The sequence below is a fragment of the Anomaloglossus baeobatrachus genome, chromosome 3 (genome assembly GCF_048569485.1).
Source record: "Anomaloglossus baeobatrachus isolate aAnoBae1 chromosome 3, aAnoBae1.hap1, whole genome shotgun sequence".
Lineage (NCBI taxonomy): Eukaryota > Metazoa > Chordata > Amphibia > Anura > Aromobatidae > Anomaloglossus > Anomaloglossus baeobatrachus.
This window is the reverse complement of record NC_134355.1, coordinates 12,498,411-12,518,610: the sequence shown is the minus strand read 5'-3', so window position 1 is coordinate 12,518,610 and position 20,200 is coordinate 12,498,411. Positions and strand designations below refer to the sequence as shown.

The 20,200-nt window shown below is 49.6% G+C and overlaps 1 protein-coding gene across 4 annotated transcripts in view; it reads left to right on the top strand.

Annotated features, from left to right (window-relative positions):
* Positions 1 to 20,200, top strand: part of KIF6 (kinesin family member 6) — a 286,491-nt gene that overhangs the window by 136,867 nt on the left and 129,424 nt on the right. For all 4 annotated transcript variants that reach the window (XM_075338997.1, XM_075338993.1, XM_075338994.1 and 1 more), the window contains one exon: positions 9,592 to 9,733. In XM_075338997.1, the coding sequence (XP_075195112.1) occupies positions 9,592 to 9,733 (142 nt within the window). The remainder of the gene's footprint in view (positions 1 to 9,591; positions 9,734 to 20,200) is intronic.

Sequence of the window (20,200 nt, the reverse complement as noted above, 5' to 3'; positions counted from 1 at the left end):
TACTCTGTGTCCCCGTGGGGACCGCGCACAGCAACACTCCAGCATTGCTGGGCGTGCTAGTGCACCGGGGACAGCAGCGCTGACTGCGTTTGTGCCATTACACACTTCAGCGTCGCTGAGTGTGTTCATGTAGGGGGACTGCCGCGCTGACCGCCGCTGCCATGGTTATCACTGCGGCGCGGCTGGGACTGTTAGTGCGCCGGGGACTTCCGCGCCGACCGCGCTTATACGGCGGCCGCGCTTATAACTCGAGTCCCCGGCTTTTGCGGCCTAGTCTCGTTTTCTTCCCGTCCCCAGCCCTGCCAGTCAGGGGAAGGGCGGGACGCTGTACAGGTCGGCAGCACTGAGGGCTGGAGCATGCTTTGCATACTCCACCCCCCTCACTCTGCACAGTGGGGCACCAGTTCCCGCACTTTTCTGGGTCACGCCCACGGCTCCCTCCTCTCCTCAGGACGCCGGCAGCCATTCCTGTCAGCTCTGCTAACGCTGGAGAGGAGAGACAAGCTCAGGGAGACCCAGACAGGATTCTGGTACCCACACAACCGCTTTGCGCAGGCGGTAAGCAGCACCTGTGGTGCTGGCCCCACTAGTGCAGAAGTGTATTTATAGTTTATATGATTATAGTCTATACTTTACACTGTAGGGTGCACTGTTGATTTTTGTCTATATAACCTCCTGTATTGCTCAGAGGAGACAACAGCATGTCGTCCACAAATAGCAAGGGTGCCAAAGCACAGACTTACTATGCTGCCTGTGCAGCATGTACGGCTATACTGCCGGCAGGTTCCACTGACCCTCATTGTGTGCAATGCTCGGCCCCTGTGGCACTTTCTGAGCCGGAGCCTCTGCTAAGGGTGGCCCAGGGAGAACCACCTGTTAACACTGTCCAGGTGACAGGGACGGAGTTTGCAGTTTTTACTGAAAGACTTTCTGAGACTATGGCTAAGATATTAGAAGCCTTGCAGTCCAGGCCGGCATCTCAAGCCAGGGGCACTGTGGAATCATTGCCCCCTGGTCCCCCTCAGTTGGAACAGCAATGTCCTCCCGGGGTGTCTCATGGATCCCAGGGTGAGGTCTCTGACACGGACCGCAGCCCCAGACCGATTAAGCGAGCTCGCTATGAAATTCCCTCGACATCATCACAATGTTCAGGGTCTCAGCGAGAGGACTCTCTGTATGATGAAGCGGAGGTAGCTGATCAGGATTCTGATCCTGAAGCCGCTCTCAACCTTGATACTCCTGATGGGGACGCCATAGTGAATGATCTTATTGCGTCCATCAATGAAATGTTGGATATTTCTCCCTCAGCTCCTCCAGTGGAGGAGTCAGCTTCTCAGCAGGAGAAATTCCGTTTCAGGTTCCCTAAGCGTACAAAGAGTATGTTTCTGGACCACTCTGACTTCAGAGAGGCAGTCCAGAAACACCGAGCTTGTCCAGATAAGCGTTTTTCCAAGCGCCTTAAGGATACACGTTACCCTTTCCCCCCTGACGTGATCAAGGGCTGGACTCAGTGTCCCAAGGTGGATCCTCCAATCTCCAGGCTTGCGGCTAGATCCATAGTTGCAGTGGAAGATGGAGCTTCACTCAAGGATGCCACTGACAGACAGATGGAGCTCTGGTTGAAATCCATCTATGAAGCTATCGGCGCGTCTTTTGCTCCAGCATTCGCAGCCGTATGGGCACTCCAAGCTATCTCAGCTGGTCAGGCGCAAATTGACGCACTCACACGTACGTCTGCGCCGCAGGTGGCGTCCATAACCTCTCAAACGTCGGCATTTGCGTCCTACGCTATTAATGCTGTCCTGCTCTCTGCGAGACGTACGGCGGTTGCAGCCGACAATTCGGTGGCAATACGCAGGGCCTTGTGGCTGCGGGAATGGAAGGCAGATTCGGCTTCCAAAAAGTGCTTAACTGGATTGCCATTTTCTGGCGACCGTTTGTTTGGTGAGAGATTGGATGAAATCATCAAACAATCCAAGGGAAAGGAAACATCCTTACCCCAGGCCAAACCAAAAACACCCCAACAGAGGAGGGGACAGTCGAGGTTTCGGTCCTTTCGGAGTGCGGGCAGGTCCCAATTCTCCTCGTCCAAAAGGCCGCAGAAGGATCAGAGGAACTCCGACGCATGGCGGTCTAAATCATGCCCTAAAAAGACCGCCGGAGGTGCCGCTACTAAGGCGGCTTCCTCATGACTTACGGCCTCCTCACACCGCATCCTCGGTCGGTGGCAGGCTCTCCCGCTTTTGCGACACCTGGCTGCCACAAGTAAAAGACCGTTGGGTGAGAGACATTTTGTCTCACGGTTACAGGATAGAGTTCAGCTCTCGTCCTCCGACTCGATTCTTCAGAACATCTCCGCCTCCCGAGCGAGCCGCGGCTCTTCTGCAGGCGGTGGGCATTCTGAAGGCAGAAGGAGTGGTGGTCCCGGTTCCTCTTCAGCAACAGGGTCACGGTTTCTACTCCAACCTGTTTGTGGTTCCAAAGAAGGACGGGTCCTTCCGTCCTGTTTTGGACCTAAAACTGCTCAACAAACACGTAAGGACCAGGCGGTTCCGGATGGAATCCCTCCGCTCTGTCATCGCCTCAATGTCCCAAGGAGATTTCCTAGCATCGATCGATATCAAGGATGCTTATCTCCACGTACCAATTGCTCCAGAGCATCAGCGCTTCTTGCGCTTTGCCATAGGAGACGAACACCTTCAGTTCGCGGCACTGCCGTTCGGCCTGGCGACAGCCCCAAGGGTTTTTACCAAGGTCATGGCTACAGTAGTTGCGGTCCTCCACTCTCAGGGTCACTCAGTGATACCTTACTTAGACGATCTGCTGGTCAAGGCACCCTCTCAAGAGGCATGCCAACACAGCCTCAACGTTACTCTGGAGATTCTCCAGAGTTTCGGGTGGATCATCAATTTTCCAAAGTCAAATCTGACACCGGTCCAATCGCTGACATATCTTGGCATGGAGTTCCATACTCTTCCAGCGATAGTGAAGCTTCCGCTGGACAAACAGCGTTCACTACAGACAGGGGTGCAAACTCTCCTTCAAGGTCGGTCACACCCCTTGAGGCGCCTCATGCACTTCCTGGGGAAGATGGTGGCAGCAATGGAAGCAGTCCCTTTCGCGCAGTTTCACCTGCGTCCACTTCAATGGGACATCCTACGCAAGTGGGACAGGAGGCCGACGTCACTAGACAGGAACGTCTCCCGCTCTCAGGCAACCAAAGCTTCCCTTCGGTGGTGGCTTCTTCCCACCTCATTATTAGGGGAAATCCTTCCTACCCCCATCCTGGGCGGTAGTCACGACGGACGCGAGTCTGTCAGGGTGGGGTGCAGTTTTTCTCCACCACAGGGCTCAGGGTACGTGGACTCAGCAAGAGTCCTCACTTCAGATCAATGTTCTGGAGATCAGGGCAGTGTATCTTGCCCTAAAAGCGTTCCAGCAGTGGCTGGAAGGCAAGCAGATCCGAATTCAGTCGGACAACTCCACAGCGGTGGCTTACATCAACCACCAAGGTGGGACACGCAGTCGGCAAGCCTTCCAGGAAGTCCGGCGGATTCTGCTGTGGGTGGAAGCCACAGCATCCACCATATCCGCAGTTCACATCCCGGGCGTAGAAAACTGGGAAGCAGACTTTCTCAGTCGCCAGGGCATGGATGCAGGGGAATGGTCCCTTCACCCGGACGTGTTTCAGGAGATCTGTTGCCGCTGGGGGATGCCGGACGTCGACCTAATGGCGTCACGGCACAACACTGACTGTGTGGCCATTGAGTCCTGGATCCTAGCGTCTTCAGGATTATCTCAAGAGGTCATTGCCACTATGAGACAGGCTAGGAAACCAACATCCGCCAAGATCTACCACAGGACGTGGAAAATATTCCTGTCGTGGTGCTCTGCTCAGGGGTTTTCTCCCTGGCCATTTGCCTTGCCCACTTTTCTGTCCTTCCTTCAATCCGGATTGAAAAAGGGTTTGTCGCTTGGCTCCCTTAAGGGACAAGTCTCTGCGCTCTCTGTGTTTTTTTTTTCAGAAGCGCCTGGCCAGACTCCCACAGGTACGCACGTTCCTGCAAGGGGTTTGTCACATCGTCCCTCCTTACAAGCGTCCGTTAGAACCCTGGGATCTGAACAGGGTGCTGATGGTTCTTCAGAAACCACCGTTCGAGCCAATGAGGGATATTTCGCTCGCACGCCTTTCGCAGAAAGTGGTTTTTCTAGTAGCAGTCACCTCACTTCGGAGAGTGTCTGAGTTGGCAGCGTTATCATGCAAAGCCCCCTTCCTGGTGTTCCACCAGGACAAGGTGGTTCTGCGTCCGGTTCCGGAATTCCTCCCTAAGGTGGTATCCCCTTTTCATCTCAATCAGGACATCTCCTTACCCTCGTTTTGTCCTCATCCAGTTCACCAATGTGAAAAGGATTTGCACTTGTTAGATTTGGTGAGAGCACTCAGACTCTACATTTCTCGTACGGCGCCCCTGCGCCGCTCAGATGCACTCTTTGTCCTTGTCGCTGGCCAGCGTAAAGGGACACAAGCTTCCAAGTCAACCCTGGCTCGGTGGATTAAGGAACCAATTCTCGAAGCTTACCGTTCCTCGGGGCTTCCGGTTCCCTCAGGACTGAAGGCCCATTCTACCAGGGCCGTGGGAGCGTCCTGGGCCTTGCGACACCAGGCTACGGCTCAGCAGGTGTGTCAGGCAGCTACCTGGTCGAGCCTGCACACTTTCACGAAACACTATCAGGTGCATACCTATGCTTCGGCAGATGCCAGCCTAGGTAGGCGAGTCCTTCAGGCGGCAGTTGCCCACCTGTAGGACGGAGCCGTTACGGCTCTATTATGAGGTATTATTTACCCACCCAGGGACTGCTTTTGGACGTCCCAATTGTCTGGGTCTCCCAATAAGGAGCGACAAAGAAGAAGGGAATTTTGTTTACTTACCGTAAATTCCTTTTCTTCTAGCTCCAATTGGGAGACCCAGCACCCGCCCCTGTTTTTTGTATACACATGTTGTTCATGTTAAATGGTTTCAGTTCTCCGATATTCCTTCGGATTGAATTTACTTTAAACCAGTTTATAATTTTTTCCTCTTTCGGGCTTTTGCACCAAAACTGATGAGCCCGTGGCAGCACGGGGGGTGTATAGGCTGAAGGGGAGGGGCTTTACACTTTTAGTGTAATACTTTGTGTGGCCTCCGGAGGCATAGCTATACACCCAATTGTCTGGGTCTCCCAATTGGAGCTAGAAGAAAAGGAATTTACGGTAAGTAAACAAAATTCCCTTCTTTTCCAGCCTTTTCTGACTAATTAAGACCCTCCCCATACTTGTGAACAGCACTCATACTTGGTCAACATGGGAAAGACAAAGGAGCATTCCAAGGCCATCAGAGACAAGATCGTGGAGGGTCACAAGGCTGGCAAGGGGTACAAAACCCTTTCCAAGGAGTTGGCCCTACCTGTCTCCACTGTTGGGAGCATCATCCGGAAGTGGAAGGCTTATGGAACTACTGTTAGCCTTCCACGGCCTGGACAGCCTTTGAAAGTTTCCACCCGTGCCGAGGCCAGGCTTGTCCGAAGAGTCAAGGCTAACCCAAGGACAACAAGGAAGGAGCTCCGGGAAGATCTCATGGCAGTGGGGACATTGGTTTCAGTCAATACCATAAGTAACGTACTCCACCGCAATGGTCTCCGTTCCAGACGAGCCCGTAAGGTACCTTTTACTTTCAAAGCGTCATGTCAAGGCTCGTCTACAGTTTGCTCATGATCACTTGGAGGACTCTGAGACAGACTGGTTCAAGGTTCTCTGGTCTGATGAGACCAAGATCGAGATCTTTGGTGCCAACCACACACGTGACGTTGGGAGACTGGATGGCACTGCATACGACCCCAAGAATACCATCCCTACAGTCAAGCATGGTGGTGACAGCATCATGCTGTGGGGCTGTTTCTCAGCCAAGGGGCCTGGCCATCTGGTCCGCATCCATGGGAAGATGGATAGCACGGCCTACCTGGAGATTTTGGCCAAGAACCTCCGCTCCTCCATCAAGGATCTTAAGATGGGTCGTCATTTCATCTTCCAATAAGACAACGACCCAAAGCACACAGCCAAGAAAACCAAGGCCTGGTTCAAGAGGGAAAAAATCAAGGTGTTGCAGTGGCCAAGTCAGTCTCCTGACCTTAACCCAATTGAAAACTTGTGGAAGGAGCTCAAGATTAAAGTCCACATGAGACACCCAAAGAACCTAGATAACTTGGAGAAGATCTGCATGGAGGAGTGGGCCAAGATAACTCCAGAGACCTGTGCCGGCCTGATCAGGTCTTATAAAAGACGATTATTAGCTGTAATTGCAAACAAGGGTTATTCCACAAAATATTAAACCTAGGGGTTGAATAATAATTGACCCACACTTTTATGTTGAAAATTTATTAAAATTTAACTGAGCAACATAACTTGTTGGTTTGTAAGATTTATGCATCTGTTAATAAATCCTGCTCTTGTTTGAAGTTTGCAGGCTCTAACTTATTTGCATCTTCTCAAACCTGCTAAATCTGCAGGGGGTTGAAGACTACTTGTAGGCACTGTAAATCTGCAGGGGGTTGAAGACTACTTGTAGGCACTGTACATCTCTGGTGGATTGGTGACAAGTGTTAGTAACGGATATTTCCTTTTGAATGCATTTTATGTAAGTATTTTCCCTTTTAACAGGTTGTTTATCGGTGGAGATCCGGGTCCGTAGACCTTGGCTCCCATGTGATCATGTGCACAGGGGCGTACGGACCCATAGACGTTCTACTGAACCCATACACCGCTGTGTGCACGGCCATGGAGGAGAATCCTAGCACTGGCAGGATCCAAGTCCTCATCTGATGAGGATGAAGATACGGCAGCAGTTGCACTGGCAGTATCCAAGTCCTCATCTGATGAGGCTGAAGATACGGCAGCAGTAGCACTGGCAGGTTCCAAGTCCTCATCTGATGAGGATAAAGATACGGCAGCAGTAGCACTGGCAGGATCCAAGTCCTCATCTGATGCCTCATCATGTTCTCATTTGATACGGCAGCAATAACACTGGCAGGATCAAATTCGTTTCGCTCTTAGCAGTCCTGTAGCCACTCTTCCTAACTGCTACCTCTATCAGAGCTTCTTTCCCTTTAGTAAGCTGTTGATCATCAAGCAGTATACGATGACTTGGGTCCACATAAACAGCCGCCAGAAGAATTTTATTTTCCAATAGCTGTGTCTCTCTGTTTCATTGAAGCAGAAATGCCATCTGCTATTAAACCTCCTCTTTGGGACAGGCAAAATAGCAAGTTCTTCCACTCCCTTATGAAAATGCCAGGAGTTAATTGCTCAGCTTGTAATTTTTTAGTCACTGTACATGTGTGATGAAGCAATTCCTTCAATTCAGCCCCTTGTGTTCATTGACCTTCATTTAGTGTTACCTCAGGGTCGGCCATGTGTAGAAGAAAGGGTTTCAGCTCAATCAATCGCTCAGTCATTAAATAAGTGCTGCCCCACCGAGTGGCTTGATAGACAATTGGCCCTTTCCCAGCACGTCTGTTCAATCGATTCTACTTCTCAATAATTACACTGACATGGGATGGGGAAGATTCAGGAGGAGAAATGTCAGGAATGGACTCGTTACCCCGGTGGCTCCTATTCAGGATGCGCTGGTATCAGTGAGCTCCGCACCACCGGCCGCTCTTTCACATGCTATTAGAGGCAAGCGGTGTGGTGAAAGGCTGAAGGTTATACACTGAGGGGGGGTTGAGGGGCCGGAGGTCATACACCGGGGGGGTTGAGGGGCCGGAGGTTATACACCGGGGGGGTTGAGGGGCCAGAGGTTATACACCGGGGGGTTGAGAGGCCGTAGGTTATACATTTGGAGGGGGGGCGAGGGAACAGAGGTCATACATCGGGGGGGGGGTGAAGGAGCAGAGGGTATGCACCGGGGGGAAGGAACGTGAGGGGCCGGAGGTTATACACCAGGGGGCTGAGGGGCCGGAGGTTATACATTTGGGGGGGGGCGAGGGAACAGAAGTTATGCACCGGCTGGAGGGGCTGGAGGTTATTCATCGGGGGGGTGGGGGGGGTGGTGAAGGAGCAGAGGTTATGCATCGGGGGGGGGATGTTAGGGGCTGGAGGTTATACACTGGTGGGGGGGCGAGGGGCCAGAGGTTATACACCAGGGGGGCGAGGGGCAGGAGGTTATACACCGGGGGGGGGAGAGGGGGAGGGGGCGAGGGGCAGGAGGTTATACACCGGGGAGCGAGGGGCAGGAGGTTATACACCGCAGGGTGATGGGACTGCAGGAGACTCTGTAAATCACTGATTTTGTTGTGTGCTTCAGTGCTTTTCTCCATATCGTGTATTTGTGCCGTAGTTTCTGAGGTCGGCTGAATGTGTCGGTGTTGCGCTGTGTGGGTGTTGCGCTGTGTGGGTGTTGCGCTGTGTGGGTGTTGCGCTGTGTGGGTGTTGCGCTGTGTGGGTGTTGCGCTGTGTGGGTGTTGCGCTGTGTGGGTGTTGCGCTGTGTGGGTGTTGCGCTGTGTGGGTGTTGCGCTGTGTGGGTGTTGCGCTGTGTGGGTGTTGCGCTGTGTGGGTGTTGCGCTGTGTCTGTGTTGCGCTGTGTCTGTGTTGCGCTGTGTCTGTGTTGCGCTGTGTCTGTGTTGCGCTGTGTCTGTGTTGCGCTGTGTCTGTGTTGCGCTGTGTCTGTGTTGCGCTGTGTCTGTGTTGCGCTGTGTCTGTGTTGCGCTGTGTCGGTGTTGCGCTGTGTCGGTGTTGCGCTGTGTCTGTGTTGCGCTGTGTCTGTGTTGCGCTGTGTCTGTGTTGCGCTGTGTCTGTGTTGCGCTGTGTCGGTGTTGCGCTGTGTCGGTGTTGCGCTGTGTCTGTGTTGCGCTGTGTCTGTGTTGCGCTGTGTCTGTGTTGCGCTGTGTCTGTGTTGCGCTGTGTCTGTGTTGCGCTGTGTCTGTGTTGCGCTGTGTCTGTGTTGCGCTGTGTCTGTGTTGCGCTGTGTCTGTGTTGCGCTGTGTCTGTGTTGCGCTGTGTCTGTGTTGCGCTGTGTCTGTGTTGCGCTGTGTCTGTGTTGCGCTGTGTCTGTGTTGCGCTGTGTCTGTGTTGCGCTGTGTCTGTGTTGCGCTGTGTCTGTGTTGCGCTGTGTCTGTGTTGCGCTGTGTCTGTGTTGCGCTGTGTCTGTGTTGCGCTGTGTCTGTGTTGCGCTGTGTCTGTGTTGCGCTGTGTCTGTGTTGCGCTGTGTCTGTGTTGCGCTGTGTCTGTGTTGCGCTGTGTCTGTGTTGCGCTGTGTCTGTGTTGCGCTGTGTCTGTGTTGCGCTGTGTCTGTGTTGGCGTTGCTCATGTGATCACATCCACACGTCTCGTTTCTTCCTTTCTAGATTGTCTGCTCTCTACACTTATTATATGGTTAGTAATAGCGACGTGTCGGTGGCCTCTGCGCACCGCCGCCGCCGCCTCCTCGCTTCTATCAGAGCCGCTTGGTGCCTCGTCCTCAGGGACAATGATCGGGCGAGCGGAAAGTGTGACTGGTGTGTGGCAGATAATGTGGTGCTATTAACCATCATTTTTTTGTATATTTTTGTCTCCGCAGAGGGTTCTGCTCGATAAGAGGCCATCAGACGGCAATGCGAGCTCTCCGGAAACATCCACAGAGAACCCGGCCACGTCCTCCGCCCGTCCAGAGGAGGTAAAGAAGCTGCGAGATCTCCTGCAGCAAAGAGACAGCGAAATCAGTATCCTTCCCACCTCCACAGAAAGCGAAACGAGCGCCACCCACCCCGCGCCAAGATCTTCGCGGGCACGGAGGCGGTGCTCCTGCTGTGTCTGATATACGGGACCAGACCAAACAATAAAGTGCAGGGAGCGCCCCCGACGTGTGAGCAAATCTGAACCAAGTGCACACTGCAATCACACATTATACAGAGAGAGCGCGACGAACACATCCGGACGCTGGCCTCCTTCGTGGCCTCCTTTGTGGCCTCTTAATTGCAGATGTCCCGCTTGATAGTGATATTCTAGAGGGTAGTACACTGATGAGGTCGGAGCTCATGACATGAGGTGGCATTATCAATTCCTTGGATATCTTTTTGTATCCCTTTCCTGTTTTATACAGTTCAACTATCTTTTCCCGTAGATCTGTTGACAATTCTTTTGCTTTCCACATGACTCACAATCCAGAAACGTCAGTGTCTGGAGGAAAGATGCAGGAGTCTGTCTGGATCTCAGAAACTCGCTCAGCTTTTATGCACACACTGGTTACAAGTACGGAGTTCACAGGTCCCTCCCCGCAGTCTGCTGGTGACACCTGTATATACCGTATACAGCCATCCTGAAATGGATCCAGCGTGTAAACGGCTATCCGGCATACAGGAATAGTACATACCGCACTCGCCACGTCTGGACCCGGAGGCAGAGAAAGATGTAATGGCTCCTAGAACAGAACATTAGTGCTACACACAGATATTTCCAGGAGTCGGCGGATTTGGGATACATAATGACTATTGGACTCCGACCATTAGCGTGCCGGGGTCCCGCTGCACTCCCGAGAGACACAAAAAGGGTCTAATGTTTACGTGAAATCCCGCATTTACATAGGTATTTGCTAAAAAACAGAATGTAAGTATACGCCTTCATTGTACGTGTGCGGGGAGTGTCGGCCATACTGGACGGTATTTGTGAGCACGCAACCTCGCTCTGTCTGCAGAGAAAGGTCAGCGCTGTCAATCAGTGATGGAGACAATTTCCCTCCCCATAGATGAAGGCATCTAATGACTTGTTTTCTTCATGGGGGGGGGTGTAGTTTAGAATCGCACCTTTGATTTCACAGTATGTTGGACTGAAAAAATGGGATAAAAAAACACTTTTAGTGACAGGGTGAAAAAAGTGCTGGGTCGGTGTAGTGGCACGTGGTCTGCGGGTGTGAGGTCAGTGGGATGTGCTTCCAAATTCTTAGAAACATCTATAGGGACGTCTTCTGGTGGAGAAATGAACACTCCAGTCACGGGAACAGCTCTGGTGACATTCCTGCATTCAGCAGCCAACTGCACGCTCCACCAAAACCTGCAACATCTGTGCCATTGTGCTGTGTGATAAAACTGCACATTTTACAATGGCCTTTTATTGCGGCTAGCAAAAGACGCACCTGTGCAATAATCATGCTGGCCAGCCTAAGGCGCACCTGTGCAATATTCCTGCTGGCCAGCCTAAGGGGCACCTGTGCAATAATCATGCTGGGCAGCCTAAGGCGCACCTGTGCAATATTAATCCTGGCCAGCCTAAGGTGGTGTACCTGTAGAATAATCATGCTAGGCAGCCTAAGGCGCACCTGTGCAATATTCTTGCTAACCTGCCTAAGGCGCACCTGTGCATTAATCATGCTGTCCAATCAGCATCTTGATATTCCACACCTAGGAGAAAAAATATTATATTTTTATTCAGTATAGAAACAAAGACCAAAGGGAAAGAAGAAATGTGATATACAGTGGGTGAAATAAGTATTGCACACATCACCAACTCCCTAAGTAAATAGATTTCTAAAGGTGCTATTGACATGAATTTCCCACTAGATGTCTGTAACAACCCATCCAATCCACACAGGCAAAGAAATCAAACCAGAGATGTCCATAAATTGTGTAATAATGACAAATGACACAGGGAAAAAGTAATGAACATATGAAGAAAGAGAGGTGCAAAAAGCCCTGGAAAGTCCTGACACCAGCTGAATTCTATCAGTAATCAACTGATGGCTGATTAAAAAGGAGTCTCATTCCCAAAGTGCCACACAAGAAACCTCTCACGATGGGTAAAACCAGTGAGCTGTCTCAAGACCTTCACAACCGTATTTTTGCAAAAGATACTGGTGGCATTGGTTACAGAACAATTCCTAAACTATTGAAGGTTCCAGTTGGGGCCATAATCCAAATTGGAAGGAACATAATTTCACCATGAAGTGGCCACGACCAGGTGCTCCCCACAAGATTTCACACAGAGGAGTGAAAAGAATTATCAGAAGAGTTGTTCTAGTGCCAATGACACCTGTGGAGAGTTACAGAAAGACCTGGAATCAGCAAGAGCAATTGTTTAACAGAAAACAATAAGTAATGCACTCCCCCTCCATGGCCTGTATGCACGCTCCTGTATGCACGCTCCTGTATGCACGCTCCTGTATGCACGCTCCCCATGGAAGACTCCACTGCTGAACAAAAAACAGGTTTTAAAGCTTACTCAACAACATTTATACAAGGCTGTGAAATACTGAAGAATCTTCTTGTATGAATAGTCTTGTCAGATGAGACCAAAACTCTTTGGAGGCCATAATACAACAATGTTTGGAGGCCAAAAGGCAAATCTCCAAAACACCAACAGGTGGGAACATCATGGTGTGCGGCTGTTTTTCAGCAGATGGCACTGGCAGACTTCATATAATTGCAGGAAGGTTGAATGTATGAATGTACAGAGACATTACTGATAAAAATCTGCTGCCATCTACCAGGAGGATGAAGATGAAACGAGGGAGGACATATCATAAGACAATGATCCCAAACACACAACCGAGGAGACTACCAACTGGTTTCATAGAAAGAAAATAAATCTGCTAGAATGGCCGAGCCGATCACCGGAGCTGAATCCAATAGAAAATGTCTGGAAGGAAGTAAAGCTCAGAGATCATAGAAGGAGCCGGGACCTGCAGGAAGCAAGAAGTGTGTGTGGAAGAGTGGGCCAAAATAAACCTGAGCAATGCAGAGTGTGTGTTTGTGTGTGTTTGTGTGTGTTTGTGTGTGTGTGTGTGTGTGTGTGTGTGTGTGTGTGTGTGTGTGTGTGTGTGTGTGAAGAGGCCAAAATCTACCCAAGCAGTGCAGGCGACTAGTGTCTCCGTATAGGAGGCGTCTGGAAGCTTCATCACCAACAAATGTGAATGTGCAAACTATTAAATACATTTCAGTAACGTGTTCAATACTTTTCCCTGTGTCATTTCTCATTATTACACTTAATTTATGGACATCTATGGTCCGATTTCTTTGCCTGTGTGGATTGAATGGGCTGTTACCAACATCTAGTGAGCATTCAAACAGGAGAAGAGAAGGGGGTTAACGCTGCGCATCAGCCAAATGAAGATGTAGAGTTGTTGAAATATTGATATATTTTTTAAATTTCATAGGTCTACGCGTTTCGAGGTAGAAACCTCTTCCTCAGGACCAGAATATCAACAAAGCCATATTCTGGTCCTGAGGAAGAGGTTTCTACCTCGAAACGCGTAGACCTATGAAATAAAAAATCAATTTATCAGCAACTCTACATCTTCAGTTGGCTGATGCGCGGCGTTAACCCCTTCTCTTCTCCTGTTTGAATGCTCATCCACGTGGGGCTGCGGCAGACACCATTATCTGATGCTTAAACAGTGGTTGTGACGTTCCCAACCACAGTAGGTGCGTGTTTATATTTTTATATATTACTCGTGTCATCTGGTAATACCCTATCAGCGCTTCTTTTTTCTAGTTTTATACCAACATCTAGTGAGAAATTCATGTGAATAGCAGCTTTAGAAATATATTTACTTACAAAATTGGTGATGTGTTCAATACTTATTCACCCGGTGTAACTGCTGAGATGAATCCATGATATAAAATCAATCCCTTCATGCACCTGTGTCCGGGATCTGTGCGAGTTACAATTCATGAAAGAGGGAAGATGTGAAACCTGTGGAATTTCTCCAGGAAAAGGAGCAAATTAGATAAAATAAGAAAAAAAAAATCACATCTGACTTCTCCTGAGAAAATCTTCATTCTGTGTGTACTGCAGTCACATCCAGAGCTGCGCTCTGCGGCCTACGAGCTTAATTCACAGTCACCGTGGGTGGAGATACGTGGCTGCAAAAAAGTAGTAAAACTATAATCCATATATTATAAATAATACAGAGCGGCTGAGGGGGATTCTCTAGGGTGAAAGTTCTGGTGAGCAGCAGGGACCGGAGGCGATAATGCAGCGGCGCTGGACTAGTCAGAAGAGATTTGAGACCGTGAGGACCAGTACAACGGAAATCTCTGACCCATCTAAAGAATTACGGAACGTGGTGGTAGGGGGCATATGTTGGCATGTTGCAATCCCCACATGGCTGTGATCATATCAGGCTTGCGCTGCTGTACAGGTACAGTGTCTCCCGCACATTGGGCGCTCGTCTTGAATTCACAGGTAGAATTTCTGCTATCAGCACTCTGTGATCAGCCCTCAGAACGGTCCAATGATTCCTCAGGATAACGGGTATTTGACTACTGATTATTGCAGATAGATACCGTGTTTTTCCAAAAATAAGACCTCCCCCAAAAATAAGCCCTAGCAGGGATTTTCAGCATTTTCGGAGAAAGGCTCAAATATAAGCCCTACCCCGAAAATAAGCCCTTGTCCCAGATCAATAATGAAGTGTCCCTGCAGCTAAAAAAAGTTAGATACTACAGGACACTTCATTACAGACAGCGGCTACCCCGCAATCACTCACCCGACACTGAGCGGCAGGACCTGCAGTGATCACACACACACACACACACACAAACAAACATCGGATCGCACACATAATCAGATTGCACACACAAACATCGGATCACACGCAAACATCAAATCACACACACACACACACACACACACAAACATCGGATCCCACACACATCGGATCGCATGCACACTCACCTCATCCAGCGACACCGATCTCTTCTCGCCGGGAGAATCCTGAGAGGCAGTGCGGTGCAGCGCGACGAACAGGACCTGCGGCCGGACACGTGACTTGCTTCATTCCCTGCTGCCAAAAGTGCTGGATGTGATGTGATGTGTGTGTGTGTGATCTGCTGTGTGTTTCTGCAATCGGCTGTGTGTGTGTCTGCGATCGGATGTGTTTTTTTCTGCGAACGGCTATGTGTGTCTGTGATCAGATGTGTGTATCTGTGATCGGCTGTGTGTGCCTGTGATAGGATGTGTGTATCTGATCGGCTGTGTGTGCCTGCGATCTGCTGTCTGTGATCTGCTGTGTATATCTGTGATCTGCTGTGTATCTGATCGGCTGTGTGTGCCTGCGATCTGCTGTGTGTGATCTGCTGTGTATATCTGTGATCTGCTGTGTGTGTGAGTGATCTGCTGTGTGTGTGTGAGTGATCTGCTGTGTGTGTGAGTGATCTGCTGTGTGTGTGTGCCTGCGATCTGCTGTGTGTGTGTGCCTTCGATCTGCTGTGTGTGTATCTGTGATCGGCTGTATATATCTGTGATCTGCTGTGTATATCTGTGATCTGCTGTGTGTGTGAGTGATCTGCTGTGTGTGTGATCTGCTGTGTGTGTCTGGGATCTTTTGTGTGTGTCAGCGTGTCGGCTAGCAGCAGGGTAGGGCAGCGTGCAGCACCGACCGGAGATCACAGTAGGACCTGGGAGCCACGCAGACGTCCTGGTCTGGTGAGTATGAGTCTCCTGGGAAGTGGGGGGTCTGCTTTTTTGGAGGGTTAAACTTACCCCCAACCGTGTTTTCTCCAAGAATAAGACCTCCTCCAAAAATAAGCTCTAGTGCTTTTTTGGGGGGGCAAAAAAAATACAAGACAGTGTCTTATTTTTGGAAAAACACGGTATCATGCATAAACTTTGGGATACAGTCCGTGTTCTTGGCTGTTGTTTATGAACGCCCCTGGGCTTCTCTTCTAGTCACTAGAGATCAGATGGAGTGGATCCCAATACCTTTAAAGTGTTGGTGAAATATATTAACCTGATGTCTGCAAACTCTATCAAACTGTCCAATAGAAATATTTCTTTTAAGGTGGTCCAGTTGGAATCTGTCATAATGTAAAAGCTGTTGGTGGCATTAGCCTTCCGATATGGGTCCGTGCACAGCTCATGATTGCATATGGTAAACTTAAGATCCAAAAATGTAGCTAAGTTATTCTATAGGAAGTCAAATGTATATCGTAAGGATTCTCATTCAGAGATTGAAAAAAAAATCTTGACATTCAGTAAAGAAACCTCTATATAAGAAACTTTATCATATAAATGATATAGTTGTTCTAAAAGTATTGCAGTGGGTACATTTGTCCTTTTCCACCAACCGAAAACACACTTTGGCATCAGATGGGGCACATTATGCGCCCATGGCGGTACCTGAGACTCTTGTGTAGACAAAATTATGTTAAAGGACAAAATCCAAGAAATCTATTTTGAGAATCCAGCATTCTGTCCATACCTCCATATTGATCCAGAATGTAGGAGTCTACAGCAACTTTGCCTTAAAGACATATACACAAGGTATATAATTCCTGCAGACTCCCGTGGCATGGTTTCCATTCATTATAAAGTGTGTGGTGTCTCTGAGGTGTGAATCCAACTCTAGGAGTAAAAGGTCGATGCAGATTGAAGCTTATTCACTCAGACCTCCAATCCTTGATACTATGGGATGTCCTAGAATCAGAAGGTGATAGCTGATAATGGTCCAACTTCCCATCTGTCTTTGAGCTTCATGAGGATGCATTTTTCAGGATTTTACAGTAATTTGTCTCCAGACTCGTTCTTTTGTCCACGTTGGATTCTGATTTTTTACACCCATCAGATCCAGTTCCATTAACTCCATGTCCTTTTTAACAACTGCAAAATAAGAATGCGCAGAAACAATTTAAAGGATGGAGTCATGCTGGAAAATGTGACCTACCTGTAGAAGGGTCATTTTCTTTTATTAACTTTAGAAAATCTTGAAAAATATGGTGACCCCTTTTCTGCAATTTCCTGTAACAACAAGGTCTGGAGTGAAGAAGCTGCAAAATCAGTATCCAACAGAATACACTGACGAGCAAAAGGGTAACAATGTTACATAGGAACAGATTCCGGAACTCAGGCTGGTACCAGGACACAGGAACGGATGCAGGAACTCAGGCTGGTACCAGGACACAGGAACAGATTCAGGAACTCAGGCTGGTACCAGGACACAGGAACAGATAAAGGAACTCAGGCTGGTACCAGGACACAGGAACGGATGCAGGAACTCAGGCTGGTACCAGGACACAGGAACAGATTAAGGAACTCAGGCTGGTACCAGGACACAGGAACAGATAAAGGAACTCAGGCTGGTACCAGGACACAGGAACAGATTCAGGAACTCAGGCTGGTACCAGGACACAGGAACAGATAAAGGAACTCAGGCTGGTACCAGGACACAGGAACAGATTCAGGAACTCAGGCTGGTACCGGGACACAGGAACAGATACAGGAACTCTGGCTGGTACCAGGACACAGGAACATATTCAGGAACTCAGGCTGGTACCAGGACACAGGAACAGATAAAGGAACTCAGGCTGGTACCAGGACACAGGAACGGATGCAGGAATTCAGGCTGGTACCAGGACACAGGAACAGATACAGGAACTCGGGCTGGTACCAGGACACAGGAACAGATTCAGGAACTCAGGCTGGTACCGGGACACAGGAACAGATACAGGAACTCTGGCTGGTACCAGGACACAGGAACATATTCAGGAACTCAGGCTGGTGCCAGGACACAGGAACAGATTCAGGAACTCAGGGTGGTACCAGGACACAGGAACAGATACAGGAACTCAGGCTGGTACCAGGACACAGGAACAGATCCAGGAACTCAGGCTGGTACCAGGACACAGGAACAGATTCAGGAACTCAGGCTGGTACCAGGACACAGGAACAGATACAGGAACTCAGGCTGGTACCAGGACACAGGAACAGATTCAGGAACTCAGGCTGGTACCGGGACACAGGAACGAATACAGGAACTCAGGCTGGTACCGGGACACAGGAACAAATGCAGGAACTCAGGCTGGTACCGGGACACAGGAACGAATACAGGAACTCAGGCTGGTACCAGGACACAGGAACGAATACAGGAACTCTGGCTGGTACCAGGACACAGGAACAGATACAGGAACTCAGGCTGGTACCAGGACACAGGAACGGATACAGGAACTCAGGCTGGTACCAGGACACAGGAACAGATACAGGAACTCAGGCTGGTACCAGGACACAGGAACAGATACAGGAACTCAGGCTGGTACCGGGACACAGGAACAGATACAGGAACTCAGGCTGGTACCAGGACACAGGAACAGATACAGGAACTCAGGCTGGTACCGGGACACAGGAACAGATACAGGAACTCAGGCTGGTACCAGGACACAGGAACAGATACAGGAACTCAGGCTGGTACCTGGACACAGGAACAGATACAGGAACTCAGGCTGGTACCAGGACACAGGAACGGATACAGAAATATGGGAAGGTACCAGGACACAGGAATAGACTCAGGAACTCGGGCTGGTATCTGGACACAAGGGCAGAGTCAGGCAGACAGGCATGATCAAATTCAGCATCCGAACTGATTCAGGCAGATGGGCGAGTACCAAATCTAGAACCGGCTCCAGGAACCAGACAAGGAGATCTTATGTACAAGGCACACTGACTACAGGAGAGAAACGTTGATGTACCTCCTAGCAATAGGCTGGAGACACTTCAGGAGTACGTGCACTGCCTCTTAAAGAAGCGGAGCGCGCGTGCCAAGAGACAACACGTGGCGTGCGCAGGCTTTGCTAGCCGCGGCGGGCACAGAAGCAGGAGTCACAGCTGGGCGGCCGTGGCGGTAAATACATCAGGCAGATTCTTGTCTTGTCACTGCATTGTTATTGTTTTTCTTCTAAAAATCTAAATTTTAATTTGTATTATTCTGTCAGTATTTTCTAAACCCACCATTGGCTTTCCCCCCTCCTGAATCCTTCTGGGCTCCATCATATTCAATCATGTATTTACCGATATCTGCTCCCAGGTCTCTTCTCCATGTTCCCAGTGTTGGTGTATACTGGTCAGGTCTCTTCTCCATGTTCCCAGTGTTGGTGTATACTGGTCAGGTCTCTTTTCCACGTTCCCAGTGTTGGTGTATACTGGTCAGGTCTCTTTTCCACGTTCCCAGTATTGGTGTATACTGGTCAGGTCTCTTCTCCATGTTACCAGTGTTGGTGTATACTGGTCAGGTCTCTTCTCCACGTTCCCAGTGTTGGTGTATACTGGTCAGGTCTCTTTTCCACGTTCCCAGTATTGGTGTATACTGGTCAGGTCTCTTCTCCATGTTACCAGTGTTGGTGTATACTGGTCAGGTCTCTTCTCCACGTTCCCAGTGTTTGTGTATACTGGTCAGGTCTCTTCTCCACATTCCCAGTGTTGGTGTATACTGGTCAGGTCTCTTCTCCATGTTCCCAGTGTTGGTGTACACTGGTCAGGTCTCTTCTCCATGTTCCCAGTGTTGGTGTATACTGGTCAGGTCTCTTTTCCACGTTCCCAGTATTGGTGTATACTGGTCAGGTCTCTTCTCCATGTTACCAGTGTTGGTGTATACTGGTCAGGTCTCTTCTCCACGTTCCCAGTGTTGGTGTATACTGGTCAGGTCTCTTCTCCACATTCTCAGTGTTGGTGTATACTGGTCAGGTCTCTTCTCCATGTTACCAGTGTTGGTGTATACTGGTCAGGTCTCTTCTTCATGTTCCCAGTGTTGGTGTATACTGGTCAGGTCTCTTCTCCACGTTCCCAGTGTTGGTGTATACTGGTCAGGTCTCTTCTCCACATTCTCAGTGTTGGTGTATACTGGTCAGGTCTCTTCTCCATGTTACCAGTGTTGGTGTATACTGGTCAGGTCTCTTCTCCACATTCCCAGTGTTGGTGTATACTGGTCAGGTCTCTTCTACACGTTCCCAGTGTTGGTGTATACTGGTCAGGTCTCTTCTCCATGTTCCCAGTGTTGGTGTATGCTGGTCAGGTCTCTTCTTCATGTTCCCAGTGTTGGTGTATACTGGTCAGGTCTCTTCTCCATGTTCCCAGTGTTGGTGTATACTGGTCAGGTCTCTTCTCCACGTTCCCAGTGTTGGTGTATACTGGTCAGGTCTCTTCTCCATGTTACCAGTGTTGGTGTATACTGGTCAGGTCTCTTCTTCATGTTCCCAGTGTTGGTGTATACTGGTCAGGTCTCTTCTCCATGTTCCCAGTGTTGGTGTATACTGGTCAGGTCTCTTCTCCATGTTCCCAGTGTTGGTGTATACTGGTCAGGTCTCTTCTCCACGTTGCCAGTGTTGGTGTATACTGGTCTGGTCTCTTCTCCATGTTCCCAGTGTTGGTGTATACTGGTCAGGTCTCTTCTCCATGTTCCCAGTGTTGGTATATACTGGTCAGGTCTC